Here is a 17793-nt window from a genome sequence, read left to right as displayed (position 1 = left end):
TTTTACGAAAACTGGTAAGAAAACTTGTTTTGACATCCATCTGTAAGATTTCATAATCGAAAAATACAGCTAATGCTAACATGATTCCGACGGACTTAAGCATCGCTACGGGTGAGAAATTCTCATCTTAGTCAACTCCTTGAACTTGTGAAAAGACTCTTTCCCACAAGTCGAGCTTCATAGACGGAAACATTACCGCCCACGTCCGTCTTCTTCTTAAAGATCCATTTATCTCAATGGCTTGCCGATCATCGGGCAAGTGCACCAAAGTCCATACTTTGTTCTGATATATGGATCCTATCTCGGATTTCATGGCTTCTAACTATTTGTCGGAATACAGGCCCACCATCGCTTCTTCATAGCTCGTAGGTTCATTGTTGTCTAACAACATGATATCTAAGATAGGATTACCGTACCACTGAGGAGTAGTACATATCCTTGTCGACCCACGAGGTTCGATAGCAATTTGATCCGAAGCTTCATGATCACTATCATTAACTTCCTATTCAACAGACGTAGGCGCCATAGAAAACATCTTTCCGTGTTGCGTCACTCTCTGGTTGAAGTAAAGGTTCGACAACCTCATCAAGTTCTATCTTCCTCCCACTCAATTCTTTCAAGAGAAACTCCTTCTCGAGAAAGGACCCGTTCTTAGCGACAAACAATTTGCCCTCGGATCTGAGATAGAAGGTGTACCCAACTGTCACCTTTGGATATCCTATGAAGATGTGTTTGTCCGCTTTGGGTTCGAGCTTCTCCGGCTGAAGCCTTAAGCATCGCAGCCCAAAACATTAAGAAGTGACAACTTTGGTTTCTTGCCAAACCAATGTTCACACGACGTCGTTTCAACGGACTTAAATGGTGTCCTATCTAAAGTGAATGCAGCTGTCTCTAACGCATAACCTCAAAATGAAAACGGTAGATTGGTAAGAGACATCATAGATCGCACCATATCTCATAGGGTTCGATTACGACGTCCGGACACACCATTACCTTGTGGTGTTCCAGGTGGCTTCAACTGTGAAACAATTCCACAATGTCTTAAGTGATTGCCAAACTCATAACTCATAAAATCCCCTTTTGATCAGATCGTAGGAACATGATCTTATTGTTATGATGATTCTCAACTTCACTCTGAAATCGCTTGAACTTTTCAAATGTTTCAGACTTGTGCTTCATTAAGTAGATCTACCCAAATCGTCAGTGAAGATGAGAAAATAGCGATATCCACCGCACGCTTCAATTCTCATTGGATCACACGCATCAGCATGCATGATTTCCAACAAGTCACTTGTCCGTTTCATTGTACCTAAAAACGGAGTCTTAGTCATCCTGCCCATGAGGCATGGCTCGCATGTGTCAAGTGATTCAAAATCAAGTGACTCCAAACATCCATCAACATGGAGTTTCTTCATGCATCTTACGCCAATATGACCTAAGCGGCAGTGCCACGAGAAAGTGGTACTATCATTATTAACTCTACATCTTTTGGCGTGAACATGTGTATTACCATGACCGAGATTCAATGAACCATTCACATAGGGTGCATGACCATGAAAGGTATCATTCATGTAAACAGAATAACCATTATTCTCTAACATAAATGAATGACCGTATCGCAATGAACATGATCTAATCATATTCATGCTCAACGTAGACACCTGATAACATTTATCTAGGTTCAATACTAATCCCGAAGGCAGATGGAGCGTGCGATGGTGATCTCATCAACTTTGGAAACACTTCCAACACACATCGTCACCTCGCCCTTAACCAATCTCCGTTTAGTCCATAGCTTTTGCTTCAAGTCACCAATAATAGCAACTGAACCGGTATCCAATACCCAAGTGCTACCAGGAGTACTAGTGAGGTACACATTAATAACACGTATATACTTTGTTGAAGTTGCCAACCTTCTTATCTACCATGCATTTGGGGTAATTCCGCTACCAGTGACTGTTCCCCTTACAATAGAAGCACTTAGTCTCGGGTTTGGGTTCAACCTTGGGTTCCTTCACTGGAGTGGCAACCGGTTTGCCATCCATGAAGTTTCCCTTCTAGCCCTTGCCCTTCTTGAAACCAGTGGTCTTGTTAAACCATCAACACTTGATGCTCCTTCTTGATTTCTACCTTTTACGGTCTTAAGCACCGCGAACAGCTCCGGGATCAACTCCATCCATTGCATGTCATAGTTCATCACGAAGATCTAGTAGCTTAGTGATAGTGGCTAGAGAAATCTATCAATCACTATCTTATCTGGAAGTTTAACTCCCACTTGATTTAAGTGATAGTAGCACCCAGACATTCTGAGCATATGCTCATTAGCTGAGCTATTCTCCTCCATCTTGTTGGCAAAAGAACTTGTGAGAGGTCTCACACCTCTCAACACGGGCATGAGCCTGAAATCCCAATTTCAGCTCTTGGAACATCTCCTATGTTCTATGGCATTCAAAACGTCATTGGAATCCCGATTCTAAGCCGTAAAGTATGGTGCACTAAACTATCATGTAGTCATCAGGATGTGTCTGTCAGGTGTTCACAACATCCACAGACGACGTTGTAGGGGTTTGCACATGAGCGGTGCTTCAAAGACGTAAGCCTTCTATGTAGCAGTGAGGACACTCCTCGGACTACGGACCTAGTCCGCATCATTGCTTACAATATATTTCAACTTAATCTTTCTCTAGGAACGTATTGAAACAGGGAGCTACAACGTGAGCTATTTATCTACAACATATTTGCAAAGACAATTTAGACTATGTTCATGATAATTGAGTTTATCTAATCAAATTATTTAATGAACTCCCACTCAGATAGACATCCCTCTAGTCATCTAAGTGAAACATGATCCGAATCGACTAGGCCGTGTCCGATCATCACGTGAGACAGACTAGTCATCAACGGTGAACATCTCATGTTGATCGTATCTTCTATACGACTCATGTTCGACCTTTCGGTCTTCCGTGTTCCGAGGCCATGTCTGTACATGCTAGGCTCATCAAGTCAACCTAAGTGTTTCGCATGTGTCCCGAGGCCATGTCTGTACATGCTAGGCTCGTCAACACCCGTTGTATTCGAACGTTAGAATCTATCACACCCGATAATCACGTGGTGCTTCGAAACGACGAACCTTCGCAACGGTGCACAGTTAGGGGGAACACTTTTCTTGAAATTTTAGTGAGGGGTCATCTTATTTAAGCTACCGTCGTTCTAAGCAAATAATATGTAAAACATGATAAACATCACATGCAATCAAATAGTGACATGATATGGCCAATATCATTTTGCTCCTTTTAATCTCCATCTTCGGGGCTCCATGATCATCGTTGTCACCGGCATGACACCATGATCTCCATCATCATGATATCCATCATCATGATCTCCATCATCGTGTCTTCTTGAAGTTGTCTCGTCATCCATTACTTCTACCACTATGGCTAACGCTTTAGCAATAAAGTAAAGTAATTACATGACGTTTATGTTGACATGCAGGTCATAAATAAATTAAGACAACTCCTATGGCTCCTGTCGGTTGTCATACTCATCGACATGCAAGTCGTGATTCCTATTACAAGAACATGATCAATCTCATACATCACATATATCATTCATCACATCCTTTTGGCCATATCACATCACAAGGCATATGCTGCAAAAACAAGTGAGACGTCCTCTAATTGTTGTTGCAAGTTTTTACGTGGCTGCTATAGGTTTCTAGCAAGAACGTTTCTTACCTACGCCAAAACCACAACGTGATATGCCAATTTCTATTTACCTTTCATAAGGACCCTTTTCATCGAATCCGATCCGACTAAAGTGGGAGAGACAGACACCCACTAGCCACCTTATGCAACTAGTGCATGTCAGTCGGTGGAACCAGTCTCACGTAAGAGTACGTGTAAGGTCGGTCCGGGCCGCTTCATCCCACAATGCCACCGAATCAAGATAAGACTAGTAACGGCAAGTAAATTGACAAAATCGACGCCCACAACTACTTTGTGTTCTACTCGTGCATAGAAACTACGCATAGACCTAGCTCATGATGCCACTGTTGGGGATCGTAGCAGAAATTTAAAATTTTCTACGCATCACCAAGATCAATCTATGGAGTAATCTAGCAACGAGGGAAAGGAGAGTGCATCTACATACCCTTGTAGATCGCTAAGCGGAAGCGTTCAAGTGAACGGGGTTGATGGAGTCGTACTCGTCGTGATCCAAATCACCGATGATCCTAGCGCCGAACGGACGGCACCTCTGCGTTCAACACACGTACGGTTGGGAGACATCTCCTCCTTCTTGATCCAGCAAGGGGAGAGGAGAAGTTGAGGGAGAACTCCAACAGCACGACGGCATGGTGGCAATGGAGCTCGTGGTTCTCCAGCAGGGCTTCGCCAAGCACTATTGAGGAGGAGGAGGTGTAGGAGGAGGGAGGGCTGCGCCAGGGGAAGGGTATGGCTGCCCTCTCTCTCCCTCACTATATATAGGGCGAAGGGAGGAGGGGGAGGCGCCCTAGGGTTCCCTAGGGGAGGGGCGGCGGCCACAGGGGAAACCCTAGATGGGTTTGGGCGCCCCCACCCCCTAGGAAACTTGCCCCCCAAGCCGGGAGGGGCGGCTGCCCTAGGGGTGGCGCCCCCACCTCTCCTGGTTACGTGAGATGGGGTGGGAGGACCGCTCAGCCCCTTAGTGGGCTGATGTGCCATCTCCCCTTGGCCCATAAGGCCCCCCAACGCTTGCCGGGGCCTCCGAAACCCCTTTCGGACACGCTGGTCATCACCTGGTACCCCCGGAACAATTCCAGACTCCAATACCCTTCGTCCAATATACCGATCTTCACCTCCGGACCATTCCGGAGCTCCTCGTCATGTCCGGGATCTCATCCGGGACTCCGAACAACCTTCGGTAACCACATACTATTTCCCATAACAACTCTAGCGTCACCGAACCTTAAGTGTGTAGACCCTACGGGTTTGGGAACCATGCAGACATGACCGAGACAACTCTCCGGCCAATAAACAACAGCGGAATCTGGATACCCATGTTGGCTCCCACATGTTCCACGATGATCTCATCGGATGAACCACGATGTCGAGGATTCAATCAATCCCGTATACAATTCCCTTTGTCCAGCGGTATTGTACTTGCCCGAGATTCGATCGTCGGTATCCGATACCTTGTTCAATCTCGTTACCGGCAAGTCTCTTTACTCGTTCCGTAACACATCATCCCGTGATCAACTCCTTGGTCACATTGTGCACATTATGATGATGTCCTACCGAGTGGGCCCAAAGATACCTCTCCGTTTACACGGAGTGACAAATCCCAGTCTCGATTTGTGCCAACCCAACAAACATTTTCGGAGATACCTGTAGCATACCTTTATAGCCACCCAGTTACATTGTGACGTTTGGCACACCCAAAGCACTCCTACGGTATCCGGGAGTTGCACAATCTCATGGTCTAAGGAAATGATACTTGACATTTGAAAAGCTTTAGCAAACGAACTACACGATCTTTGTGCTAGGCTTAGGATTGGGTCTTGTCCATCACATCATTCTCCTAATGATGTGATCACGTTATTAACGACATCCAATGTCCATGGTCAGGAAACCGTAACCATCTATTGATCAACGAGCTAGTCAACTAGAGGCTTACTAGGGACATGGTGTTGTCTATGTATCCACACATGTATTTGAGTTTCCTATCAATACAGTTCTAGCATGGATAATAAACTTTATCATAAACAATGAAATATAATATAATAATAACTAATTTATTATTGCCTCTAGGGCATATTTCCAACACTTTATCGGTCAAACTATAATGACAACGTACGCAATTCCCTTTGTCATCGGTATGTTACTTGCTCGAGATTCGATCGTCAGTATCTTCATACCTAGTTCAATCTCGTTACCGGCAAGTCTCTTTACTCGTTCCGTAATGCATCATCCCGCAACTAACTCATTAGTCACATTGCTTGCAAGGCTTATCATGATGTGCATTACCGAGAGGGCCCAGAGATACCTCTCCGATACTCGGAGTGACAAATCCTAACCTCGATGTATGCCAACCCAACAAACATCGTCGGAGATACCTGTAGAGCATCTTTATAATCACCCAGTTACGTTGTGACGTTTGATAGAACACAAGGTATTCCTACGGTATCCGGGAGTTGCATAATCTCATAGTCAAAGGAATATGTATAAGTCATGAAGAAAGCAATAGCAATAAAACTTCATGATCATTATGCTAAGCTAACGGATGGGCCTTGTCCATCACACCATTCCCCTAATGATGTGATCCCGTCCATCAAATGACAACACATGTCTATGGTTAGGAAACTTAACCATCTTTGACTAACTAGCTAGTCAAGTAGAGGCATACTAGGGACACTGTGTTTTGTATATGTATTCACACATGTATCAAGTTTCCGGTTAATACAGTTCTAGCATGAATAATAAACATTTATCATGATATAAGGAAATATAAATAACAACTTTATTATTGCCTCTAGGGCATATTTCCTTCAATCATGGCCACAGAATTGTTGTCCTTGTTGCAACAAGTATCTGCATACATCAATTCAAGCATTCAACTGATAAGATAATTTTTTACTCAATTTTCCTTTCTTTGTGCAAGACTGCAGGGATTGACTGAGATGGTTGTCAATAGATCCCCAAAAAAATTAAGTGACTTGTTGCAAAAATTGTCATGACACCCACATTAATCGCAAATCTCTCCATTGCCTTATTCCAATATTCTTGACATAAAATTACCTTATTTTGATTGACATAGTCATCTATCACAAATGCATCATGTCCTTGTTTGTTATCATTGATATTTGTCCATGAACAAATAACAACACAAGCAATATGCCTTGTCCTCTACCTTTATGTACTCTAGCCAATTACTAGGTAGACCATACCAATCGGAATTGAAATATGTAAACTGTGTGCGATAGTGTGACACTTCACACATGATTGATTAAGTAGAACTGTGTATAGGATATCACACACAAGTTCCCTCTCTCGATCATGTGAGATGGACAACTGATCGCTTGCATTTAGTTTATAGGAACACCGTTTTTATTTTCCTACTGTGTGCTTTGTCGTCATCGCACACAATCCGTCCATATCGTGTGTGATTGGCTTAATAGCCCCATTGTGTATTATTGTAAGGGTGTTTCATTTCGGTGAGCTTTTTGGACAATGGAGTCAGCAATGTGGGTATGCTTGATCTTTGACCTGGATGGGGTTATTCCGTCGATGAAACCCAATTTGATTACTAGCATCTTGAGCCCTATGGTTGTTTCTCCACAAGGTCTCTCTATCAAACCACTTTGGCTAAAACTGGCCCGGCGCAACTAACAAAAGTGTGGTTGATTCAATGACAATTCATTCATAATGGTCTTCCTCTGGTCCCGATGATGACCATTGTCCGCTTTGTGAGGTCATCGAGGACAATAACCACATATTCTTCACTTGCGTTACCACCTAATTTTTGTGGTGTTGCTTTCATGAAGTGGTAGGATACAAGGGGTATCCTACTAGCTCCTAGAAGATCATTAGGACTAGCGCAGACAACCCTCTTCGCTACTTTTGGATTGTCTTTTGATGTCCTTGCCTAGACACTAACAATTCACAATAAGTCTATTATTGAGAATGCTCATCGGCGAAGCTATTGGTGCCATTTATAAACTTTGTGGTTTTTTATTGTAATGGTTAACAAGCAGCCAGATCTAGCCATTGGTGATTTCACTGCACAATTTCGGGATGGCTCGTGGCCTCACTCGACTGTTGGTTCCTTGATCTTGGTTGTATCTCATGGGCACAACTTGTGTCTATGTTCTAAAATTAACAAAGAATGAAATGACATATAGTGCCATGAAATTGATCCACTGTTTTTTCTTGGTATTTTACGGTCAACGAAATGCCATGAACCAAAAAAAAATTAAATTACATATAATAAAAAAACGACACATTTGACTATACAAAGAATCATGTGCGCACGATCAATCACGCTTGAGAGAGGAGAAAGTCATCACGGAAAAAAAAGGAGAAAGATAATATTTTTTTTACAGAAAGTTCCTATGGAGGTTGTCGTTGATGACTAGTAGAGAAGCATCAAGCCAGCCAAGACGGCGGCCAGCCCGAGCGCTAGCACAGGCTCAGCACCAGCCTGAGCCGCCGAGCTCGGCTGTGGCGTTGTCTGTGTGCACCGCTGCCTCGTCCCTCTCCTTCGGCATCTCACTACCTTGGACTGGACGTTGACCTGTACCTTCATGCCACCGGCGCAGTGCCCCGGCAGGCCGCAGATGAAGTACCGGGTCCCGACGGCGGCGAGCGGAATGACATCGTTGCCGCTCGGGAACGTGGCGACGGGACTAGAGCTGCTGCAGTTGTCGTAGGCCGTCTTGGTCACCTCCACCACGTTGTGCGCCGCAGCGGGGTACTGGAACCGGAGCTCGTCGCCGGTGTAGAACCTGATGGTGGAAGTCCATCGGGTGTAGTTTGTCCGGAGGTCCCATGACCCGGCCGGTGCGCCGACTGTGTAGGTGGCGCCGAGCGCCGTGCCGAACAGCGCCGCCGCGGTCACTGCGGCAACAAGGAGAGCTCTGGTAGCTGCCGCCATGGATGAATGCCAATCGAGGGACTAGTAGTTGAGAAGATGACCCGAGAAGGGTTGGAATGTTGAGAAGATCGAGGGATGTATGATCGAGGTCGCAGCTCTAGTCTGTTTGTGTTGTAGCATATGATGATACTCTGCGATATATACAATGAGATGAGACGGTAGCTCGTTGAATGCGTCATACAGACTCTGTCAAATTAGCATTTGACTCACGCGTCGTTGTACGGGTCGATCTGGAAATTATAGCGCGTAATTAAAATGTGGGCTCGTTGAATAATCAAGGATGGGAAGCTGCTAGCCTACTGCCTGATGGATTCCATACATACGTACTGCATAATTGTCAGAATAAAATCCAATAAATCATGAATATTTTGTTTTGTATTCTGGGAAAGTTTCAACCCAGTTGGATGTTGGGTTTGTGATTAACTAGCCTTTTTTTCCTCAAAAAATAATTTAACTAGCCTTTTGAGTTCAAATAGATAAAAATTGTTTACTCACAAAGGATACATCTAAATGGAGTGAAACTTTCACAGAATACAAAACGAAACATTTATGATTTATTGGAATTTTTTTTGAATACTTTAAAATTTCCAGTTCGGAATATGGGTCAATCTGATACATTGGATCTTTAATGAATGGCTGAAAAAAGGGGTTAAGTCATGGTGAGACTTGGCTTCATGAAGTCACTGAAGCAAGATCCTAAATTTATGTTCTATGAAAGGTCATCTGGATCACATGTTTTTTTTTTTTGAAATAAGGCAAAAGATTTGCCATTTTCATTGATTAAGAAGAAGAAATAGAGGTTTTGGCCCAAGGCCGAATTACAAAGCATTACTCTCGCGGCATTACATTACTTAAAATTTTTGCCCCTGCCAGGCACCACATGGAAGCCTCCTCTTTGATTTTAGCAACAATAACCCCCACCAGCACCGCGGTGTTGCGGAAGACACGAGCATTTCTCTCCTTCCAGATTTCCCACGAGATAAGCATCATTAAAGAGATGAGCGCCCTCCGAGATTGCGAGATGCTACAGGCATTGAGTTGCCACCAATCCTTGACGGAACCTACAGCCACCCAATCTGCAGGCTGCACATCAACAAGGCCAAGCCAAGTCTTAATCATCCCCCAAACTCTGACGGTGTGGCGGCATTGGAATAGGAGGTGTGCAGCCGACTCTTGAACTTGCTTACATAGGGGGCAAAGGTGGCAGTTTGGCCATCCCCGGCGATGTAGCCTATCCGCCGTCCAAATCCTGTTATTGATAACAAGCCAGGCGAAGAACTTGCATTTGGGGGGAGCCCAGTTTTTCCACACCATCAAAGGCATTACTGTGTCGACCAAACCAAGGAACTGAGCTTTGTAGGCCGTCGCCGCCGAATAAAGTCCATCCTTAGTGAGCTTCCAGGTAATAGAATCTGGCACATCCGGACGGAGATGAACATGTGAAATCTTTCCCCAAAGGTTGACGAACTCAGTAAGATGACTGACGTTGGTGATTTCAGCGGTATTCACCTTGGAGACCCAAAAGTTGTCCTGCAAAGCCTTGTCGACCGAACAGCCCCTTTTCTTCGATATTTCGAAAATATGTGGTGCAATGTCTTTGGGCCTGATCCCATCTAGCCATGCAGATTCCCAGAAAGAGGCACGAAGGCCATCCCCAACGAACACCTTGGTGGCCGCCGCGAAGATATCTTTATCATTTTCATCACATGGGTTTCCCAGATGAACCCAAGGCTTAACCGGATCCACCCACTCTGCCCAAAGCCAGCGGATTCTAAGGGCTGTAGCAAATTTGTCCAGATTCAAAATACCTAGGCCACCATGAGCCTTGGACTTGCACACCTGCTCCCAATTGATCTTGCAATTGCCACCAGTGACCTTATCGCATCCAGCCCATAGGAAAGCTCGTCGAAGGGAATCAATCTTTTTCATGACCTGAACTGGAAGATTTAGTGCCGTCATGTAATAAATGGCAATGGCCGTGATGACCGACTTGACCAGTACCGCTCTGCTCGGAGCAGCCATTAGTTTGCCAAGCCAAGGGGTGAGCTGGGTAGCTATCTTATATTCGAGTGGCTGGAAGTGAATGCGCTTCAGACCTTTAACCGATAGAGGCAAACCAAGGTATTTCATGGGGAATGATGAGCGGCTGTCCGGAAAGGAATGCAGGATATCATCAAGGTCTAAGTTTCCACACCGAATCGGAGCAACCAAACTTTTAGAGCAGTTCGTGGTCAAACCGGTGACCTCTCCAAACCGCGCAAGGGAGTCTGTGAAAAAATCAACGTCAGCTTTAATGGGCGCAAGGAACACAGCAGCATCATCCGCATAAAGCGAGGCACGGATCACCATGGCATTACCGCCAAGCGGGTGTAGGTTGCCTTGCTCAGTGGCCTTTCGAAGTATATGGTGAAGAGGGTCGATGGCGAGCACGAAGAGAAGAGGGGACATTGGATCTCCCTGTCTTAGCCCCTGGCCAAGCGGGATGGGGCAGCCAGGAACACCGTTGAGCAGAACTCGTGACGACGCGGAGGACAGAAGGGCTGAGACCCAACCCCGAAAACGCGGAGGGAATCCCAGGTGGCTTAGCAGCTCAAGGAGGTAGTCCCATCTAATTGAGTCGAAGGCCTTTTTAATGTCAAGCTTGAATAGCAGAGCGGGCGTTCTGTTGCGGTGGAAACACCTTGCCAGATTGCGCACATACATGAAGTTGTCATGAATGCATCTCCTTTTGATGAAGGCACTTTGGTCTTGAGAGACAAGATTATTCATGTGGGGGGCTAATCGGTTGGACATGACTTTAGCTATAATCTTCGCAATGGCATGTATAAGGCTAATGGGGCGAAAGTCTAAAATATCCTCAGCACCATCTTTCTTTGGGATGAGGGCGACATCCGCAGAGTTTATCCAGTGGAAGTGGGAGGCATGAAGATCAGAGAAGTGTCTAATGGCCATCATAATGTCCCCCTTTATTGTGCTCAAACATGACTAAAAAGGCGCCAGTGAAACCATCAGGACCCGGGGCCTTGTCCGCAGGCATGGCAAAGATAGCCTCCTTCACCTCCTCTTCAGAGATGTTCTCATCCAAATCCCGAAGTTCACAATCAAGGGACGGTAAAATGTTCCAGTTGATATCAATATTGCGTGGAGGGCCTTTCTTGGCGATGTTCTTGAAGTGACGATGGATAATTTCTTCCTTTTGCGTGTGACCTGTGACCCAACCATTGTTGTGCTTGAGGCGATGGATGAAATTTTTTCTCCTACGATGGTTCACACGGAGGTGGAAATAGCGGGTGTTGGCATCTCCCTCTTTCAGATTAGTGATTCTTGAGTTTTGCCTTTTCCTAGATTTTTCCAACACAGCCCATCCAATTATGTTCCTCTTTAGCCTTTTTCGAAGGTCCATTTCTTCAGGAGAAAGCTCTCTTTGTTCCTGAGCAAGATCAAGGTGTAGGATGACCTCTAGGGCCATATGAAGTTGGACCTTTGCCTTTGCAAATAGAGATTTGCTCCAGGAATGCAATCTGTGGCTGGTGGTCTTGAGTTTATGGAAGAGCCTATGATATGGCTCCACATGTAAGGAATCTTCATTCCAAGCATCTGCGACAATTTTTTGGAAACCCGGCATCTTGATCCAGTGGTTCTCGAAGCGAAATGATTTGGGCTTCTTAGGGCCATCATCATTAGCAAGCAGTAATGGGCAGTGGTCCGAAAGCGAGGAGGACAAAGCATGTAGGAGGTGGGTGGCGAATTCGATGTCCCATTCTTCATTGCAAAAGAAGGCATCGAGCTTGCAAAGGGTGGGGTTGTTTCTTTCATTGCTCCAGGTGAACTTTCTATTCGGGAGATGTATTTCTTTGAGCTCACAAGTGTTTAGGGTGTTGCGAAAATGAACAAGGCGGCTACGATCAACATTTGTCCGGTTCTTGTCTCTGGCGCGGTAGATTTGGTTGAAATCCCCATTAACGAGCCATTTTGTGCCCGGCGCCGGCTTTTGAGAGGTCAGCTCCGCGAAAAAATCATCCTTGTGGATGCTTCTAGTCGGCTCGTAGACCGTTGTTAGCTTGAAGGTTTTGGCGTCCGAAGTGTTGTTGATGGAGACAGAAGCAGAAAGGAAATATGTTCCAGTCTGCACATTGGAGATGGTTACAACACTATCATCCCAGAGCAACAAGATGCCGCCTCTGGTGCCCTCAGCAGGTCTTTGTGCAAAGTTCTTTAGTCTATGTCCTCCTAGATAGGCAGCAACAAAAGGGTCAATTGTCTGAAGCTTTGATTCTTGGATACACACCAGATGACAGGAAGAGGCAGCAATAGTTGCATGGACTGTAGCTTGTCGATCAGGGCAATTTAGCCCACGAACATTCCAACACAGAATGGCTGGATCACATGTAGGTTTACCAACGGTTGCACAATGTGTTTTTTTTCATTTCTAAACAACGCAAAACATTTGTCATTTTCATTAGTCAAGGGAGAAGATTTAGACATATCGGGTCCCTACTGCTTGATTGATGTATCCATACTGCCGGGTAGCTGAACTACTAACCGAGTAAGGTGGGTGGGACGTCCAGCTTCACCAACATTTCTTGCAGCTGGACGTTGATGAGATCCTCAAGCTGCACCCCTCGCCATGGCTGGATGACGTACTTGCGTGGCGCCATACTCAAAGGGCATCTTCTCTGTGAATAGTGCGTACAACCTCGCTCATGAGGAAAAATATCGCACGTCTACGTGTGCCGCGAGTAGGGCTCCAGACGGTAATCTTGCCATCTGGGCGACATTATGAGGGTGCCCTGTTCCCCCAAAGGTACGAATATTTCGTTGTTGGCGAGTGGCCACAGATTCATTGGCAACGATGCAAAATAAATTCAACCGGCACATCGAGAAAATTGACATTTGAACTGGAGGACACGTTCCACGTTCTCTGTAGTTGTCCAATGGCTCGTGCGCTATGGGTGGCGATGCGGGAGTCTTGGACATTACCGGAGCTACGCAGCATTCAGAATACCGGACCTGAGTGGCTATTGCACCTGCTAGAGCGATGCACGGGGGTGGAGCGGATGGTGGTTCTCATGACCTTCTGGAGGGCATGCCATTGCAAAAATGAGGTTACACATCAGAAGCCGGCACCACCGGTGGAGAGCTCACGCCGATTCCTGAATAGCTACATGGAGTCCTTGTTGTGTATTAAGCAGTATCCATCAGGGGACACTGCAAAAGCGAAAATGGTGATTGATATTAGCAGCAGAATGCCTGAAATTACCAAGACAACACATCCGTCAGCTGTGGAACGGTGGCAGTTTCCTTCATTGGGCTGGGTAAAGTTGAAAGTTGATGGGTCATATATACCAGTACAGGGCGTTTGTGGGGCGGGTATGGCTCTAAGAGATGAAGCTGGTGTAGTCATTTTCTCTGCTAGCAGATTCCTTCTATCATGTTCCTCTGCGATGTAGGCGGAGATGGCAGCATGTAAGGAGGGGGTTAATCTCACTATGGATTGGTCTGACAAGCCACTAATCATTGAGACTGATAGTCTGCAAGCTGTGCCTTTTCTCCAAGAGGATGGACTTGATCGGTCACCGATGGCAACACTTGTAGAGGAGACAAAGAGGACTCTAAATGAAGGATGTGAACATCGAATCATGCATGTCAAACGTGGAGGCAATGGAGCTGCACACTACATGGCTCAATATGGCTGCACCTCTCTTCGTACTGCCATATGGTTGGGCTCTGGTCCTGATGACTTATGTAATATATGTCAAAATGGATGTGACTCCATGATTTAATCAATATAATCTCGTTTGACCCGCAAAAGAAAACCTTCAACGTGATAATATAATAGTTACACTCTTTTTTTCGGGAAATAATGATCTAGTTAGGGCATCTTCAACACGGACCCTCAAACTGTCCACAACCGTTCCAGACCACTCAGTACAAACACAACGTGGTACCCCTCGGTCTGTGAACCGGTCCAGATGTCTGAAATCTGGCTAACTGGGCGCAAACAAGGAGGCTCTTTGCGGGTGTCCAGACCGTTGTCAAATACATAATAGATAATGTAACGTTTCCTCTGTTCATGGATATTCCAACAGCCGCAAACTGCACATGATAATTGGATGCTTCAACCAATACATTTTTATGTTCCATGAAAGGTCATATCAATCATCTAGCTTTACCGATGGTTGCACAAGATGTTGTTTGTTGTGTTGGATATGTAAAAGATTTATTTTTTATGAAGGACATTTTCATTCAATGGATATATCAAGGTGATAAAACTGCATTGAGCAAATGCCACGGCTTCTACATAGTATGATTTACACAACAAGCACATTCAAAATAACCAAAAGCAAGATATCCTTTTACAAAAAAAATTAAAAATTCCAGTTTAAGATGAGTCAAATCCTATCAAAGGTTACGTCACCATCCATGATGGAAGCCTTCCTATGCGGTCTTATCTTATTCACCGTATTGATCCACCAACCTCTCACCGAGGTGGCATTTTCCCAAACCAAACTAGAGAAATCAAGTAGGCCGAGCCAGTCGGCGATCTCCGTCCAAATATGGGTCATGAAGCGGCATTGGGCGAGGAGGTGCACATAGGACTCAGGAGCTTGTTTGCAAAGAGGGCAAAGACCGCAGTTTGTCCATCCCTAACGGTGTAGTCTGCTAACTGTCCAAATCCTATTTTCTAAGATCAACCAAGGGAAGAACTTGCACTCCAGGGGGGAGAGGGAGGGCAACCCTTCCAAAAGGTTGTCGGCATGGTTGAGACGGTGAGGTCCTCAAATTGCGCCTTGTAAGCCGAGGACGCATAGTACATGCCATCAACAGAGGGCTTTCAAGTAGTTGAATCTCGAACCCCATCAGTGAGGGTGATGTCGACGAGCCTTTCCCAAAGGATAGGCACTTCCTGAATGTGGGCGGGAGGGATGCCCTACTGAATTTTGATTTTGGTAATCACTTGTTGTCCGTCAACACCTTTCTCACCGAACAAGACTTCTTGCGGGACAACTCAAAAATCTTGGGCACAATATCCATCAGCCTAAGTCCCTCCAGCCACAAAGATTCCCAAAATTTGGCCATTTTTTCATCCCCACCCATCACTCTTTTCGCAACAACAAACAAATCACGGTCCTCAGGAGTGCACGAGCACCCTTGGCCAGGCCACTTCCTCAGCGGGTTGGCCCATTCGTACCAAAGCCAGCGGAGGCGGAGCACCGAAGAAAATTTCTCGAGGTTGAGAATACCCAAGCAGCCATAGTCTTGGTCTTGCATATTGTCTCCCAGTTTACCTAGCACTTGTCATCTGAGACCTTGTCACAACCAGCACAAAGATACGCACACCGGATAGTGTCAATTTTCTTCTTCACTTCAAGTGGCAAGTCAAGCGGCGTGACATGGTAGATGAGAGTCACCATGAGCATAGACTTGACCGAAACGATGCGCCCCAGAGTGGCCACGTGCTTTCCATGCCAAGGTGCAAGCTTCCCCACAATCTTGTCTTTGAGGTACTGCAAATGGTTTCTCTTAAGCCTAGTGACTTGACCGAAGTGGCAGCCCCAAATATCTCATCAGAAATGTGGTCCGGGCTGCGGGGAAGGATTGAAGGACGTCGTCGAGGTTAATGTTATCAAATTGAATGGGCGCCACAAGACTCTGTGAGCTCGCCAAAAGAATTTAGCGTGGCACTCAAGAATTGAATGTCTTCTTTGACCAGAGCCATGAAGATAGCCGCATCGGCAGCATAGTGTGAAGCACGAATGGTTGCTACACGACCATGGATGGGATGTAGGAGGCCTTGGGTAGTAGCTTTGTTGAGGATGTGATATAGATGGTCAATGGCAAGCATGAACAATAACGGGGAGAGCAGGTCCCCTTGCCGAAGACCCCGACTATGTTTGAATGGGTCTGTGGCGACCCCATTGTGGAGGACTCTTCATAATGCTGAAGAAAGGAGAGCACAAATCCACTCTTTGAATCTACCGGGTAATCCATGATGCTAGCATGAGGTTCACCTGCATGGACCTTTGCTGCCGGGATGATGGAAGGGACATGGCGGCAGGTTAGGGTGGGGTTGGGGGAGGGGGTTCTGTTTGCAAGGTAACCTTTTTCAATTACTACTACTTTGATTTTATATAGCCATCTATTCGGAAAAAAACATTTCCCATGCTCGTCAGCTATCTTATACATAATGCCCACGTAAACCTTGTTGCTGCTCTATGAGTGTTGTATAATTAGGTCCTTTTAAGTGCATATTATTTCACCAAGCAATAAGTAGAATTGTCACTGTTTGTAAGATATCATTGCCTTTTGAGCAATGCAACAATTACATGAGTTATTGTAAAGGATTAACGTAGATGCTTAAGTGGTTTTCTTTGGCCGGGTGAAAATCAAGAGGATGGGCCCACCTAGTTGAATTTAGGGGATGGAGAGGTTAAGGGGCGTTTCGTAATGGCTTCGTAAGTGTAGCATTTTTGTTGTCTTTTATACTTGTTTGAACACGAAATATTGTGCATGAACAAAGCTAAGATGTTTTGGGTATTTTAATATGATCTACATATAGACTGAAATGAGTGAAGAAACACATTAAAAATGTGTCTATACATTTGATTCACAAAAAATGTATAACATCTTATATTTGTAAACAGAGGGAGTACTTGATTTTGTATTCAAATGTAATAAAACTTTATGTTAAATATATATTTGGTTTACATGTATTTGATAGTTTAGGATTTATAATCCGTCTTTTATCTTATCTCTAGGAGAGGCCTCTTACCCTCTAAGTCTGTACTCCCTTCTATATATACTCGCCCGCGAGGCTCAATGCAACATTCATCAATTTCATCAATCCCTCTCTATCCCTTCTAACATGGTATCAGAGCCAAAAGTTTTTGAGTTCAAAACCCGGCTGACGCAATTAAATTGCAGCCCACTTTTGATCCACGTTTAGGCCTGAGGGAGCCACACATGAGGGACGTATAAATGTATTGCCTAGTCTCTTTCATCAGATTGGTCTTTTGGTTGCATTGACTAGAGCATGTACTTCTACATGGTATCAAAGTAACTCGTCGGCTTCCTCTACAGTCCACGCATCCGGGATGTGACACCGTTCACGACACTCCCGCTGTGACTGCGGGGGTATGTCAGCCCGTCGGTTGCTATTCTCTC

The 17793-nt window shown here is 45.2% G+C and overlaps 2 protein-coding genes across 2 annotated transcripts; both read right to left on the bottom strand.

Moving 5' to 3' along the window:
• Nucleotides 1-7932: 7932 nt before the first annotated feature.
• On the bottom strand, nt 7933-8757 carry LOC125521434 (stellacyanin). Its single transcript, XM_048686487.2, has one exon. The coding sequence runs from the start codon at nt 8626-8628 to the stop codon at nt 8107-8109; it is 522 nt and encodes a 173-aa protein (XP_048542444.1). The 5' UTR covers nt 8629-8757; the 3' UTR covers nt 7933-8106.
• Nucleotides 8758-9456: 699 nt separating this feature from the next.
• LOC147959899 (uncharacterized) lies at nt 9457-13286 on the bottom strand. The gene is made up of 5 exons (XM_087533010.1): nt 13172-13286; nt 11610-13005; nt 9969-11308; nt 9816-9877; nt 9457-9711 (listed from the first exon to the last, which is right to left on the bottom strand). Exons 1-5 carry the CDS (start codon nt 13284-13286, stop codon nt 9457-9459), a joined length of 3168 nt encoding a protein of 1055 aa, XP_087389136.1.
• Nucleotides 13287-17793: the final 4507 nt, after the last annotated feature.

The sequence above is a fragment of the Triticum urartu genome, chromosome 7A (genome assembly GCF_056163025.1).
Source record: "Triticum urartu cultivar PI428250 chromosome 7A, HENAU_Tu73, whole genome shotgun sequence".
Taxonomy (NCBI): Eukaryota; Viridiplantae; Streptophyta; class Magnoliopsida; order Poales; family Poaceae; genus Triticum; species Triticum urartu.
Note: the sequence above shows the minus strand (reverse complement) of the source record. Positions and strands in the feature narration are given on the sequence as shown.